Consider the following 13,709-nt stretch of genomic DNA (forward strand, 5'->3'; position numbering starts at 1 on the left):
ACTGGGAAAGAAGTAGGACGAGGAGGACTAGGGCTGCAGTTGTAATTACAAGAGGAAGGCAAGGGTCACTGGATTGGTGTCCTGATCCAGAGAAGCAACAGTGTGCAGCAGACATGTTTGGTGTGACTACAGAAAAGTGTGAACTCAGAAAAGTTCACACATTTCTGAGCTTCATTTAGGTGCAGTCCAAGGCTCAAGAAAAATAAAATAAAGACAAAAAAATCCACCATCTTTGATTTGTGAATACAGGCACATAACCTGCTTCTTATCTTTTAGTTACCTCCTGGAGGTACTGCATGGAAAGTGAGGTGAGAAGTATACTTACTGTCACCTTCTGAGCTGCATTGTCTCCATGAATTGAAAGGAATGGGTTGGTACCAGCCGCATTAAGTGGTGAGGCCTGTGTGCCTGAAAGCAAGTTGTTTATGGGTATCTGTGCTCCTCCAGTAATCTGCAATTGCTGTACTTCAGACTGATGGTGTTGGTGATGGTGATGTTGTTGCTGTACTAATTGATACAAAAGGGCCTGATGCTGTTCCTTGAGTTATATGGGGAGAGGGAGGAGGAAGGAAAAAAAATCAATAATTAGTTGCTGAAAAATAGCTCCTCCCTGGCTTCCTGCTTATCCAGATCTTCAGTCAGTGCAACCCTTAAACTAATCCCAGCTAATTTAGGTTACACTAATGAAGTTCCATGAGACTGTGGGAAAGAAAGATCCTGTCAGACTTCCTGAAATCAGTAGCTCAGTAGAAGTTCAGCTAAGCCTGCTGGCTTCATCAGGCCTCTGTCAGAACATACCTGAGAAAACTGTACTAAAACTATACAATTAACAATACAAATAGTTAAACCAGTTACCTAATGTCCTATGTGAATACTGCAAGCAGAGCAAAGACAGCTCAGGAGACAATATCGAAAATTCTTTTGCTAGTGTTCCATTGGAATCAAAGACAGGTCACAATACTGTTAGAATCCACACATGCTCCCAAACTCTGCTGCCCACAGCTGATGCTAAGAGACAAGCCTCCATGTCCACACAGGACAAAATGGAACTGAAGGCACTAGGGAATTATTATTCTAGCCATACACACAGCCAATAATATCCTAACATTTTACATGAATATCATCCAAAAAGGTTGAAGCATCTGAAAGACTAAAATATTATCAAAGCCTTTAATATCAAGTTAAATGCATTACTACTATTTATATTAAGCTGAGGAGTTTATCCATGCCTTAGAATACAATAGAGGAATAAATCATAATGAACTGAAAAACTTACTGATGTGAGTTGCTGGGTACTTAGTAACTGCTGAAATTGCTGGTGCTGTTGATGAAGTAATAGTTGTCTCTGTTGGTCAGAAAGCAATCCTAGTCCCGAGGCACTGTAGGGTTTGACAGGGTAATACTGTGGTTTATATGGAACTATGGGAACTTCTTACTTCAGCTTTCCATTAAAGAAAAGATGTTTACAAACAGACAGACCCTATTTAGCATTTGATTTCATACTGCAAATATTGTCCAACTGTCCAGTTGCAATTTCTGACACCATCCCCAAGTCTCATTTATGCTGAGCAACAGCAACATCTTGCCTGTAACATGTCTATTCCATGCACAATATTTGAAACTCAGAAAATAATTACCAATTCTAAAGTACTTTTCAAATACTTTATACCAAAATGCCAGATTTTATATTACAAGACAGCTCTTACCAAAATTTAACACCTAGTTACCAAGCATTTACTTTACCCTGGTTTCCTTCTAATTCCCATCTTTTGTGTCATTCAAACCACTCATACTGCCCACACCTGGTCTGTAATTCAGCAAACACCATCAGCCTTGCAAGGGGCCAAGGGATGCTGCCACAGAATGAAGCTGCCTCTGCTTTTGCCAACTACTTCACTCCCAGTCTCTATTTTCATACCTACATAAAACTGTCTGCAATATTCAGTAAACTGGGCAGGAATAGATCCAGCTGACAACTAGGCTGTCAATAAAGGGTTTCTTCAGCTATACCAGTTTACTGCAAGACCAACAGCATGAACAAGGGTGTGTTAGGAACAGCAGACCAGGAAGACAGCTGGATTTACTCTTTCAGTAGAGTCTTAGCTTTTACTAGTTTTAAACACCCATTAAAATATTAAGCTGTTATTTCATGATACGTTTATCCTGCTGTTGAAAAATTAAGTATTTCCCTTTCAGCTGTACAACTTCTGTCCTCTCCCCTCATATTGGGTCTTGAACAATGGGATGCCACCTGTGGGAACTGAGCTGAAACTTTAACCAATACAGAACACACTGAGGGATTCTCTATTAATGTAGATGAGGTCACTGTATGATGCAGAAGTTCTAGTAAGAAGGTGTGCATAAATTGACAGGATTGCTTGTTGGGACTGGTAGTAAGGAATTATTCACCTAAATCAGTCACAAATCCACACCATTAGGCTACAATCATGTAGCTCCTCAGGGCATAATATTTATCTTGCATTTTTACAGCAGCCAGCAAACTGTAGCCCAACTCTGCTGTAATTTGACTTAACTAGCCAATATGGTAATACCCAAAGCACCACCATTTTCTCCTACTGGGACAGGGCAAGCCACATATAAACTTTGTCTCATACTTTGTTGCACGGTCTCAGCACTACAGGACACACCTGGTGGGCTGCACTTTTGATTTCCTGTGGGGAAAGGGAAGCCTGTGTCAATTGGAAGTTTATGGGGTTGGAGGGAATCCACCCAAGGCTACTGAGGGAGCTGATGGAAGTGCACACAGAGACATTTTCAAACATTTTCCAGCAGCCCTGGCTGACAGATGTCGAGATCCCAGCTGACTACAAGATAGCAAATGCGATGCCTGTCTTGAAGGAGGATCTCAGCATCAGGCCTTGCCAGTCTGACCTCTGTGCCAGGGAAGGTCATGGAGCTGATCCTCTTAAGTGCCACCACACGGCACATACAGGACAGCCAGGGGATCAGGGCAAGTCAGCTCGGGATTGTGAAAGGCAGGTCCTGCTTATATGACCTGATCTCCTGTGACAAGATGACCTGTTTGGTGGGTGAGGGAAAGGCTGAGAATGCTTGTACCTGGACTTAGGTAAAGCCTTTCACACTATTTCCCACAGTATTCTGACTAACATTACCATTATTTCCTTCTTCTCTTTTTACCTCACTTTTTCTGTATTCTTCTATACTGGAATGAATCTTCTCCGCTGTTTTTGTTCATTCTTTTACCTCATTCTTTTTCCCAGATCATGTTTTACCTTTGCACTTCTTTTTTCTGCTGTTGTTCTCCCTTCTCTTTAATCGCTCTGCCTGCCTCTCTTGCTCTGCATTGGCACTTGAAAGAAAATACCCTCAGTCAGCAGCTGAGATCTCAGTGTCTAGAAACAAAACCGAACTGCAGAGGACAAAATGCTGCAGCTCCCAAGCTTCCCAGAAGAGACAGTTCACTAAATTTTACCACAGAGCTTTCTTTAAACTAGATCAGCCTGGAATGTAAATTTAATCCTTTCTAGCTGCTCATTAAAAGGTACATGATCAGTCTGAAACTCTCCATCCTACACTCTTCCCTGGTTGCGAGAATGTAAAGAAACAATCCTATCTCTTTCCTCAAATCACTTAATCTCCCACTTGCTGGCAATCTGTACTAAGCCATCTTTTTTCCCAGAAAAGGATCAAGTATTTTTCTCTGTTGAATGAATGTGAGTTCTTTTACCTATAACTTGAAACTGTCTCCAACAACAGTGTGCAAATCAGTGTTTTCTCACCTCCTTGTGTGCCACAGTTAGAGAGTTCATATAAGGACAATATGCATACAGAAGTCTTCATGTATTGGTGAACACTTTGCCTATCTTTCAGATTAAACTGTTGGAACAGATTCTGAAGTTTGTGAAGTTACTGTAACAAGCAACTGCCAGGAACATCTGGCAAGTCTTTTAAAATTACAGAACAATAGCCTGACGTTAGAAAGCAGGGCTGAATTCTCATGCAGCTTTCCAACATGTTGCCAATACTGATTTAAACCACCTCCAACCTTGACCCCAGCACACAATCTAACCAGGGTCAGAGAGCTCACATCACCACGGCACCAAACCTTTGAGCCTGCCTGTGCTTGGTACCATTCACCCTTCCCACCAGAGCAATTCAAAGAGGAGGGGTACCCTGGGAAATTTAACATTAAAGAAATAGCCAAGCAATTGTCACTGAAGCAGCACCAAACTCCAGCCTGGCAGGTGTCCCAGAGAGTTCCAGAACCAAAAATTTGAAAGTGGAAAGTATTTTTTTGTCTTTTTGTCTACGTATCTCTTTTTCCTTCCTTCAAAATCATCCCAGAGCCTCTATTTGCAACTCAGTTCCCATAACAAAACTTAATTCCCATATATTTTTTCATATATTTCACTAAAGCATTTCTAATGGGACAAAGAGGAATGAAGAATGCACGTCATTACCAGAACCAAATTAGCACTAACATTACTGAATTTTTCCCTTCTAAACATACAACCAGAAATACTGGAAAGTCACAGAAAATGAGGTTAATTGTCAAACACCTCAAAAGGAAGCGGACCTGGGAAATAATGTGGATACACCCAAATAAAGCAGAGAATTGTGTGAAAAGTGCACTTTTAAATTTAATATAAATATTAATTTTAAATTAGTATTATTGAGGGAGCAGTGCAGAAAGAGATCATGCCATAATAGAAGCAGAGAAGAGGAAGTGCTGACAGACTTGTACAGCATAAGCTTGCTGTAGCAGAAAATAGGGAGTCATTGGGTCTATTCCAGTCTCTGCTAATGGTTAGAATGAAGGCTTAAAAACAGGATACTGGCTGCAGTATTTTGCATGAATTGGAACGTTCTGCTACTGGGCTACACAATGAAGAGTTTCAGCACTTAAAATGGATATTAAAAAAGAAACAAAAGAACTTCTGCAATACAAAGAGAAAGAAATCATCTGTGTAAAAACAAAATCATTTGAGACAACAGTGGCAGGACTGGTATTTATCATAACTGATACATTCTGGCAGTACCTGAAAGTGGAAAGCAGCATGAAACTGGTTAATATGATTGATCTTCTCTAGTATTTCTCACTTTCTCACACTTTTGGGGAGGAAATGCAAAATTTTTGTGGTTTTCACAAACCTCTGATGCTCAAGAAAGACAAAAACTTTTCATGAACAGAATGTCTTGTTTATCCTATGAAACCTCATATTCACAAAGGACATAAACTATGAAAAATACAGGCTCCTCAGGAAAAATCTAAGGACATCCAAACAACAGGATACATTTGGAAGTATCAGATTTTATGAGCCTACTGAAGCAATACCACACAATGATACAGTACACAAATATTCAGGAGCTGCCAAACCAACAGGAAGTGAAGAAACTGGAAATTAGGGATCCCTTGCATCATTACAATATCATATGTCTTTTTTTGATGGATAATCCACCATAATCTCCAAAAATAACCTCTACCTAAAGACAAGTAATCTGCTCCCTATTTACAGGCACTTCTTTCTACACAGAACTGAAGTTCTCCTTCCTAAGGGAAGGACAGGACAAGGGGTGTGGGGAAGGGGAGCAGCAAGAGTTGGCCCAGTCTCTGCTCTATCTAAAAATACTTCCAGACCAAGAAGTCCATTCCTCCTCCTGGAAAGCAGCTGTCTCCTTTTGTTACCCATTTGCCTTGCAGCTCAAGCAGCAGCAGTTTATGCTACTGACAGTACCTGGCTTCAGTGAAAGGCTGCTAGGAATACTCACAAATGAATCTTTTTATGCATTTAGAAATCCATAAGAACACTGCTTGAAAAGCTAATTTTGTTGGGTTTGGAGTCAGTGCAAGCAACTGAAAACCATGCAACTGTATTACAACTCTGGTTAGTTATGCCTATTACATCTTGAATTACACGACCATAGACCCTTCTCCCCCTCCCCCCTTCTTACTGCAACAAATGGTAGTTTTTCCAGTGCTCCTTTAATCCTGGAAAAAAACCTGGCAGGACAAAAAATATTGTCTTCTGAACTAAAAAAAAAAGGAGCTGAAGCACATTTACATCATTACATTTGTTTGGGAATGTGACTTGATTAAAAAGCAGGAATTCACTAGGATTCCCAAAAGCTCTAGAGAAAACTTCTTTAACTTGATTATTTGTGCTTCCATTAAATGCCTCCTCACTTTCATTCACAGGCCAGGAGCAGAAGTTACTCTGACAATTATAGGTGAAGGAATAAACCGTGTATTTGGAGTAAGACAAAAAAAATCCCAGCTAACCCAAAGACCAGCAGGCACTATGAGGAAAAGCATAAAATCAGCAAATTCTTACCTGTTATTTAGTGTGGTTGGCAGAGGATGTGTTGCATTGGGTGGCACGGTGGCATGAGTGAGAGAAGGATTCTGTGATATTGTTGCTGGGGTCTGAATTACCCCATTTAAAGCCCCTACAATTCCATTGATTGCCAGCTGGCTGGCTGGCAGTGCTCCAATTATTCCACCCACAGCCGGCACTGCAGGAATGGTGGAGGTTACAGTCTGCATACCACTAGCCAGTGCCCCCACTGTCACACCATTGACCTGCTGAACTCCGGGCACTCCCGAGCCTTGCTGGGCCGGACTCTGCCCAGCAGGTGGTGGAGTGGAAAGCGCTGATGAACTGCTGGTGCTTTGTCCGCTGGAGGTTATCTCCTGGTGTCAAAACAAACAACAAAGCCCCCTCAGCTGCATAAAATTTCACCTAACACCACAATGCAAGGACTGGGATGAGTTAACTTGTAACAAGTTTAGGTTTAGAAAAATGAAATTAAAATTACCTGATTTAATACAGGAAGAGAATTGTCCGGTAAAAAACTGTTTCCCAGATGAGGGCTTTTACTGCTGTTCAAGGAATCAGTACTAGGTGCTAAAGTAATTATTTCAAAAAACACACAGTGGTTAAATCTCTAGAACATGTAAAAAGATTCAGAAAAATTATTTCAAAATTATGATAAAGCTAAACATAGAAAATGTAAGGTCAACTTTAAAATCATTGCTGAATAGTAAAACATTAACTAAGTAATTGGTGAATCAAGAGAGTCAAACAGATGTGCTCCAAACTGAAGTAAAAGAGAAACTGCACTGAAACAAGTAGTAATAGTTCAGAAAAATAAACCCATTGATGTTTAAACATTTAACACATCAGCAAATACTTGGTCTATATTCATCCTACATTTATATTCATCTCCCATCAACGGCATGCGTGGATGAAATAGATATTTCATATAAATACATGTTCAAATTACTCTGACACTTTAATAATCCCCTCTACTTACGTGCTTGTACTGGAAAGGCATGTACTTGATGAGAAGGGCTGGGGTTTGAAGTTATTGTTGGAAAGGGCACCGAAAGCTGTGCATTGAGAAGCTGCAGTCGCTCCTTCTTGGCAGTCAGATTCTTTATCTGTTCTTCCAACCGCCTATTTTCAACTTGAAGTTGGTGTAATGATTTAAGCATTCCTAAAACTAAGACAAAAATGCCCACATTCTATTCCACAGCCACATTTAATGAACAAAGAACACCTTCATTCAGTTTTAAATTCTACATTGGATTAAGACTAGCATGTATGTGAAAATATGCAATTATTACAGATGTCTGGATTTTAGTGGTAAGATTTAAGATTAATTTTGAGTAATTTAAAATGCAGAAAAAAGTTCACAGTGTTTTGTGGTAGTAATTTTGGAATACCTCTATACCCTGGCTTCAATACTGATAGAGTAGCATCATTAGGGCCAGCTTACATTTTAAGCAAACAGCAGTAAGTGATAACTTAGCCCAAATCAGAATAGGAAAGTAGTAGTATTTTAGTAGCACAGGTTAACTGCATAGCAGGGATAAATCCAGTTCAGTTGCAGTATTAGGAACTGCAAACCTTATAAAACAGAGAAGTTTGACAAGAATATGCTCATATTCAACTAACGGCACAGGCAACCAACGTTCATATAAAAACAACCAAGTTTATGAAAAGGGAGTTTTTCTGATTTAATGATTTGCCCAGTGAATCAGAATGTATAGGAAAAAAGGAAAAACCAGAAGTGCTCCGATGTGAAGTTGTCCCGGCGCACCTTGGCAGGAGCTGCGAGCGACGATCTCGGAATCCCCCAGCAGGGAGCACTCTGTGAGCACCGCGCTTACCCCCCCCCGCCTTCCCCTAACGAGGGCATCACCTTCTTCACTGACCTGCTTTTCACCAAGCAGTTTTCTCAAACTCCCACTTGGTTTCAGAACCTGGAGTTCCCAACCAGTACTGGAGTGCGACTGTAAAGCCACAGGCATGGGCTCTTTTTTTTTTTTTCCTCTTTTTTTTTTTTTGGGGGGGGGTTGTTTTTTTTTTTTTGGGTTTTTTTTTTGTTTTTTTTCTAAATTCTAAATTGTATTTGTTTAACATGACCTCTAGAGCTACTACAGACATAAGTCTACTGGTATAGGCACATCTGGTCATTTCCCAAGGATTTAGCTTTTATCCCTCCTCTTCAAGAACATACAAAGGAACCCTCAGTGAGCTCAAATGAGATGCAATAAGACTTAGCTAAACCTGTCCTCCAGCTATCATGTTTAAAGGATTATCCCTGCATGAATTTCCTCACAATTAGCATTTTTGTCAGGATACCATTCATAAAAATACTAACTAGATACCTCTTTACACTACCAATGAGAAGAATAATGCATTCAATAAAATATAACACAAATCATAACCTGGAATAAAATAAATTTTTTAACCTATTCCGTGTTTGTCTTTGATACTGATACATTACTTTATATGGAGATCCATGTGATCTACTGATCACTTACGCTTTTAACATATTCATTCTTGGACTATTTCACTCTATTAAACTTAACTTGAGAAAATAATAATTTGCTTGCTTTAGGAAATTGCAAGAAAGACAGAACACAATAAAGACATGAAAACCCAGTAGGACACCTGCCTGATATTTGTAAATATTTTCTTTTCAAACGGCAAGAGAAGCAGAAAGCCATATTTAACAATAAAAAATTATTATGCCAATTTCTATCACACAGTATAAAGAAAAAAGGGGAACTGTACTACAATATTTACAGGAGTGGATCTAAGAGTTCAGAGTTCTTTTCCAAACTCTGCAACTAGACCTGCAAGTTACTTCCTCTTGCATGACAAAACTTCCCCATCCATAAAAAGACATAATTACAGAGCAGTCTTTTGTAATCTACTGATGCCATGCACTAAGAACTATGCTAGAACTGTACACCACAGTTATATTTCAATTCACAGCAGAAAATAAATTTTATTAAAATTCTTGGACAAGCACAGAATAGCAGTTCTGAGTAACAGTTGGCAAAAGTCATAATAAACAGATTGTGAGTACTTACTGTCACTGGGGGTGCCTTGCTCTAATAAAAACTGCTGTCCTTCACTCCACTGCCTCTCGAGAAGCTGCTCTATGCTGGCTGCTACTGGGGGCAAATTTTCCCCACAACCATTCCCTGATTGATCATAGCGAATCTGCAAGCTGCTCACAGGGGATCTGTTGAAAATAGTGCAATTTATTGTTTAAAGAGAAAGATGGAAAGAATGTATTAGAAAAAGGCTGTTGAAATTTCTTATCTTATATCAGCTCTTAGCACCTACATATCTTATGCTTCAAAGACTAAGTTAATTCATCAAAATCACTAAGAACTCCTGGTTCTCACTGCCAGGGCTTTAATAAAAGAAAGACATATTATTACAGTGTGAGAATTTATACTGAGAAAGCACATAACCTCTTCTTGCATACAGACTAACAAGATAGTAACTGACAAACAGCATTGAATTAAATTATACAACACACACTCGTACAGCAGGAAACCATTATAATATGGATACACAGGGCACTGACTTCTGGGGCAAAAAAAACCACCCCACACCAAACTTCAAACCTTTCCCTGAGAAAACTGGGAAAAATAAAACCAATTTGTTAAAATTATCACATAGAAAGGCCACATATAATTCCACTGACAAACTTGTTCTAAAAACAGTCATGTAAAACTGGATTTTTGAAGGACTACATGAAAGTATTATTTCACAAGGATTAGAAGTTATCCTCTGCCTGTACTGTGAACACTTAATATACCTCCTTTTTTACTCATGATCACACACAGTTCCAAGAATAATCCCCTTGCCACATGTCTTTTCTCATTCAGGAGAAAGTTAAATATTCAGCACAAAGAAAGCTGGCTACCTCTCTCAGGCCCTAGGAGAAGGCTTCTTTTGCACTGGATGGGGCACAGTTTAACTTGTGAGCAAAGCCAGATGTTCGGTGTATTTCTGACTCAGGTTTCTGGTCTCGTGTATGCAGGGTCCCATTCCTCCTACAGGACCAACACCAAAGCCCACTAAAAGCTGGTTCTTGGTTTTGTTGTTGGTTGTTGGGGGGGAAGGGGGAGAGGTGGTTTTATTCAATTTCAGTGAGCTCAGATTCTCAGATACTAGTTATTACTGCAAGCAATTGGTGCCATCATGGGATCACAGCTGTACTGTTCCACCCCTAGTGCAAAGCTACCAACAAGACCACCACAGTCCCAGTACAGGACAACACAGAGAGCTCAGGAAGTCAGTGTGTTAATTATGATTACCATAATAAGCAGTGGTCACAGCACATTAGCTACCTAATGACTGTCGAGCATTTTTTTTTACAAGTAAAGGTTTTAAGTAGGTGACTTAAGAGCTCTGTTAAGTATTTATAAATAGTCCCTCTTTTTGCATACAGGAAGAAAGGAAAGCAAAAAGAAAAAGTTAAAACAAAAAGCCCTGATGAACGGGTAACCAAGGTAGTGGTTTTTGACAAGAGATGACAAATCAACAGCATGTACCAGTTCAGCACAGAGACAGCAAAAGCAGTCTTCAAACACACCGTTTACACGACGTGCTGAAGCAGTAAGAAGCAAAGTTTATGCAGAAACATTCTACACAGAGGTACTACACTTACACTTCACACAAACAACCCACTTTAAAAAAACAAAACAAAACAAACCCAGAAAACAAATACATAAAACCACTGAACAACTCCACCAGAAACTTCTCTCTCTTTCTGCATGTTCCTGAGCAGCACGTAATGCTGCCCTAACAGATTGTGCGTTTAGAATTATAAATCACCAACAAAATTCTTGTTGGGCTTTGGACTGCTTCCTATCAATTTTGAAAAGGTAGAAACAAAGCAGTACATGACGGTAGAACCTCTGCAATCATTCACTGGAAGCTCGTACAAGAGAAGGAGAAAAAAAAAAAAAACCTAGATTTCTGTGTATTGCAACATTACTCAATCTCTCCTCTTCCAAATGCTCATCCTTTAGAGAGGATATGGTTCCTACATGCTAGGGTTGAATCCTTATTCCAAATGGTATTTGATCAGAGTTTCCAAGAGGATTATAAATGCTCTGTGTGGACTGGTCCAATCCTGCCATGGAGATGAGAACCCTGTTTCACAGCTTGCTTACTTTCACAACTGTTTTTTGATTAAGTTTGGTACAGCTACCTATACTATAGGGCATTAATTAGAAGCAATACTGCATTTAGATACAAGCATGCATACAGGTTTCACTGCAGGTATTACATAACACATTTTTAAATCTAAGGTTAAGTATGGGGTAAAAAAAGTTTAAGTGCTACCTTGGGAAAAGCAGCAATTCCTTTGCAAAATGGAAACAGCTCACATATACCAGTTACATTTATATTTCTCATATATGTATTAAAAGTTAAAATACGACAGCTTAAACATCAAACGCTGTGGTTATACTGGGGTACAAAGATATAACAATATGAATTGGAAATGACCATACAAGCTCATGAGTCACATATGTCTTCTCCGAAGAGCTGCAATCAGCTGCGTCATCAACAGCAAACAAATGTTCTGCAAGTGTTTTTATTTTAAGCAACTCGCTGAAAATCACATGGTTCTTTCGGAGAGCTGTGTTATTTATGTATCTCATAAGCTTCAAAGGGAACAGAGTCAGAACTTGCAGCTAAATAATTTTAATAGATAAAGCAGGTAACATTTGGAGTTGCAAAGTTTCCAGATAGCAGATTTTTTTTAAGTTAGCTTTTTATTCACTATAAACCATATTTTAAGTAACCAGAGTTACTTATTTACTGAAGTAGGGAAAGTGGGGAGTTACCTACACATTTTAGAATCCTTGACATACTGTAATCTTTTTTGTTGTGCAAAGCAGAGGTGAAATTCGCTGACTACTGAACTTAACTGAAGGAGTAGGTTTTCTAAATTTTTTCCATGCTAGGTATTTCAAACTAAATTTTTCCATCTTTCAATTCTGTTACTACAGCACTGATTTCTCCCCCTCGCTTTCTCTCATCCCATCCCCACCCCCCCCTTTCTGACTTGTTTTTGAACAAACCTGCCAAGCAAAATCTCCCTCCTCTTTGCAAAGTGCTACAGCTTCCGTACACTGCAGGAAGCTTTTCAACTGTGGACTGAGGTGGCCTTTGTATCGTCCAGACCTCCTTTAGCACCCCATCAAAACCATGGTATTTTACCATGCTGCAAGTACTGTACTATATATACCCTGAACATACACACTCTGTAGAAGCATCGCATTTATTCCCAAGTATTTGACCAGAAGGCAAACTGAACATAGCTATGACCGATGCAAATACTGCAAAGATCAGGTCTCTGTATATTAACTAAGAAGGCATTAAAACTTGTAATTACCACAACATGTATGCATAAGAGGACTACTTAATATAAAATCAAAAGTTCTGTAATTTCCTAATTATTGACCATTTCCCTTTGCAAAATTCTCTGAAATTCCTTGTCTGTATATATCAATTTATATGCTAATGTAAGTATACATATTTATGCTAAGAACACAGTCTAATTTGAAAATTATCTCTTTATTATTTTAGAAGCAACACATACTGGAAAACTTAAAAACAAGTTCATGACTAGGTAATAACACCTAAGTATTATAATGGATAATCTCATCCCATCCAGCAAGATGTCTTTTGATTAATTAAGGAATATAATACAAGATCAACAACACCAGGCATGTACATTAAATTACCTAATTTGGAGATATTTGTTATAAATTACCATCATAAACACATGCTATAGCAATAAAATTAATTATTATAGTGCTATGTCTGTGTTATTACAAAATGCTATTTCTAGCATTTGGTAGCTATCCTAAAACTTTTTTCACAAAAAATCTTTTTTTCAGATAAATGGTGAGTCCCTAAGTAAAAAACCACAGTAGTAACACCATAAAATCTACCTCATATTTTGATCTAGTATGGAAGATAAAGCTCTCTAAAACAAAGATTTGCTTAAAATACACAGAAAATATTACTGAGATATTTAAAATACAATATTGAAATTTTAACAGCAAATATTTTAATTCAAAATAACATGATACAGTTTCAGCAGAATTCTTATCTCAAATTTTTCTAGCAAATATGAATTGCAGCAGAACAAAAAATACTTTTTTCTACAGAGAATCGCTACAAATTTTGAAGTTGCGAGGGAAAAGGAAGAAAATATTTGCTTGGAATTTTTACTGATATTTAATGTTTCTTATTCTTGTTATCATTGTTAAGTATATGGTATTCTGGAATTTTTGCAATTACTAAACTAGGATTGTGGTAATAAATCTGAGGAGATAAGCGGTACATATGGATTAAACAATAGATAAATCCCTCTAAAGCAAGACTCCAATTTCTTAA

At 38.5% G+C, this 13,709-nt stretch overlaps 1 protein-coding gene across 5 annotated transcripts in view; it reads right to left on the minus strand.

Moving 5' to 3' along the window:
• The window catches only part of MLLT10 (MLLT10 histone lysine methyltransferase DOT1L cofactor), a 123,707-nt gene that overhangs the window by 3,430 nt on the left and 106,568 nt on the right, over nucleotides 1–13,709 (minus strand). For all 5 annotated transcript variants that reach the window (XM_050971618.1, XM_030241749.2, XM_030241727.2 and 2 more), the window contains 6 exons: nucleotides 9,368–9,522; nucleotides 7,297–7,485; nucleotides 6,799–6,887; nucleotides 6,315–6,673; nucleotides 1,277–1,379; nucleotides 326–538 (listed from right to left, as the gene is read on the minus strand). In XM_050971618.1, coding sequence (XP_050827575.1) covers nucleotides 326–538; nucleotides 1,277–1,379; nucleotides 6,315–6,673; nucleotides 6,799–6,887; nucleotides 7,297–7,485; nucleotides 9,368–9,522 — 1,108 coding nt within the window. The remainder of the gene's footprint in view (nucleotides 1–325; nucleotides 539–1,276; nucleotides 1,380–6,314; nucleotides 6,674–6,798; nucleotides 6,888–7,296; nucleotides 7,486–9,367; nucleotides 9,523–13,709) is intronic.

The sequence above is a fragment of the Serinus canaria genome, chromosome 2 (genome assembly GCF_022539315.1).
Source record: "Serinus canaria isolate serCan28SL12 chromosome 2, serCan2020, whole genome shotgun sequence".
NCBI classification, from domain to species: Eukaryota; Metazoa; Chordata; class Aves; order Passeriformes; family Fringillidae; genus Serinus; species Serinus canaria.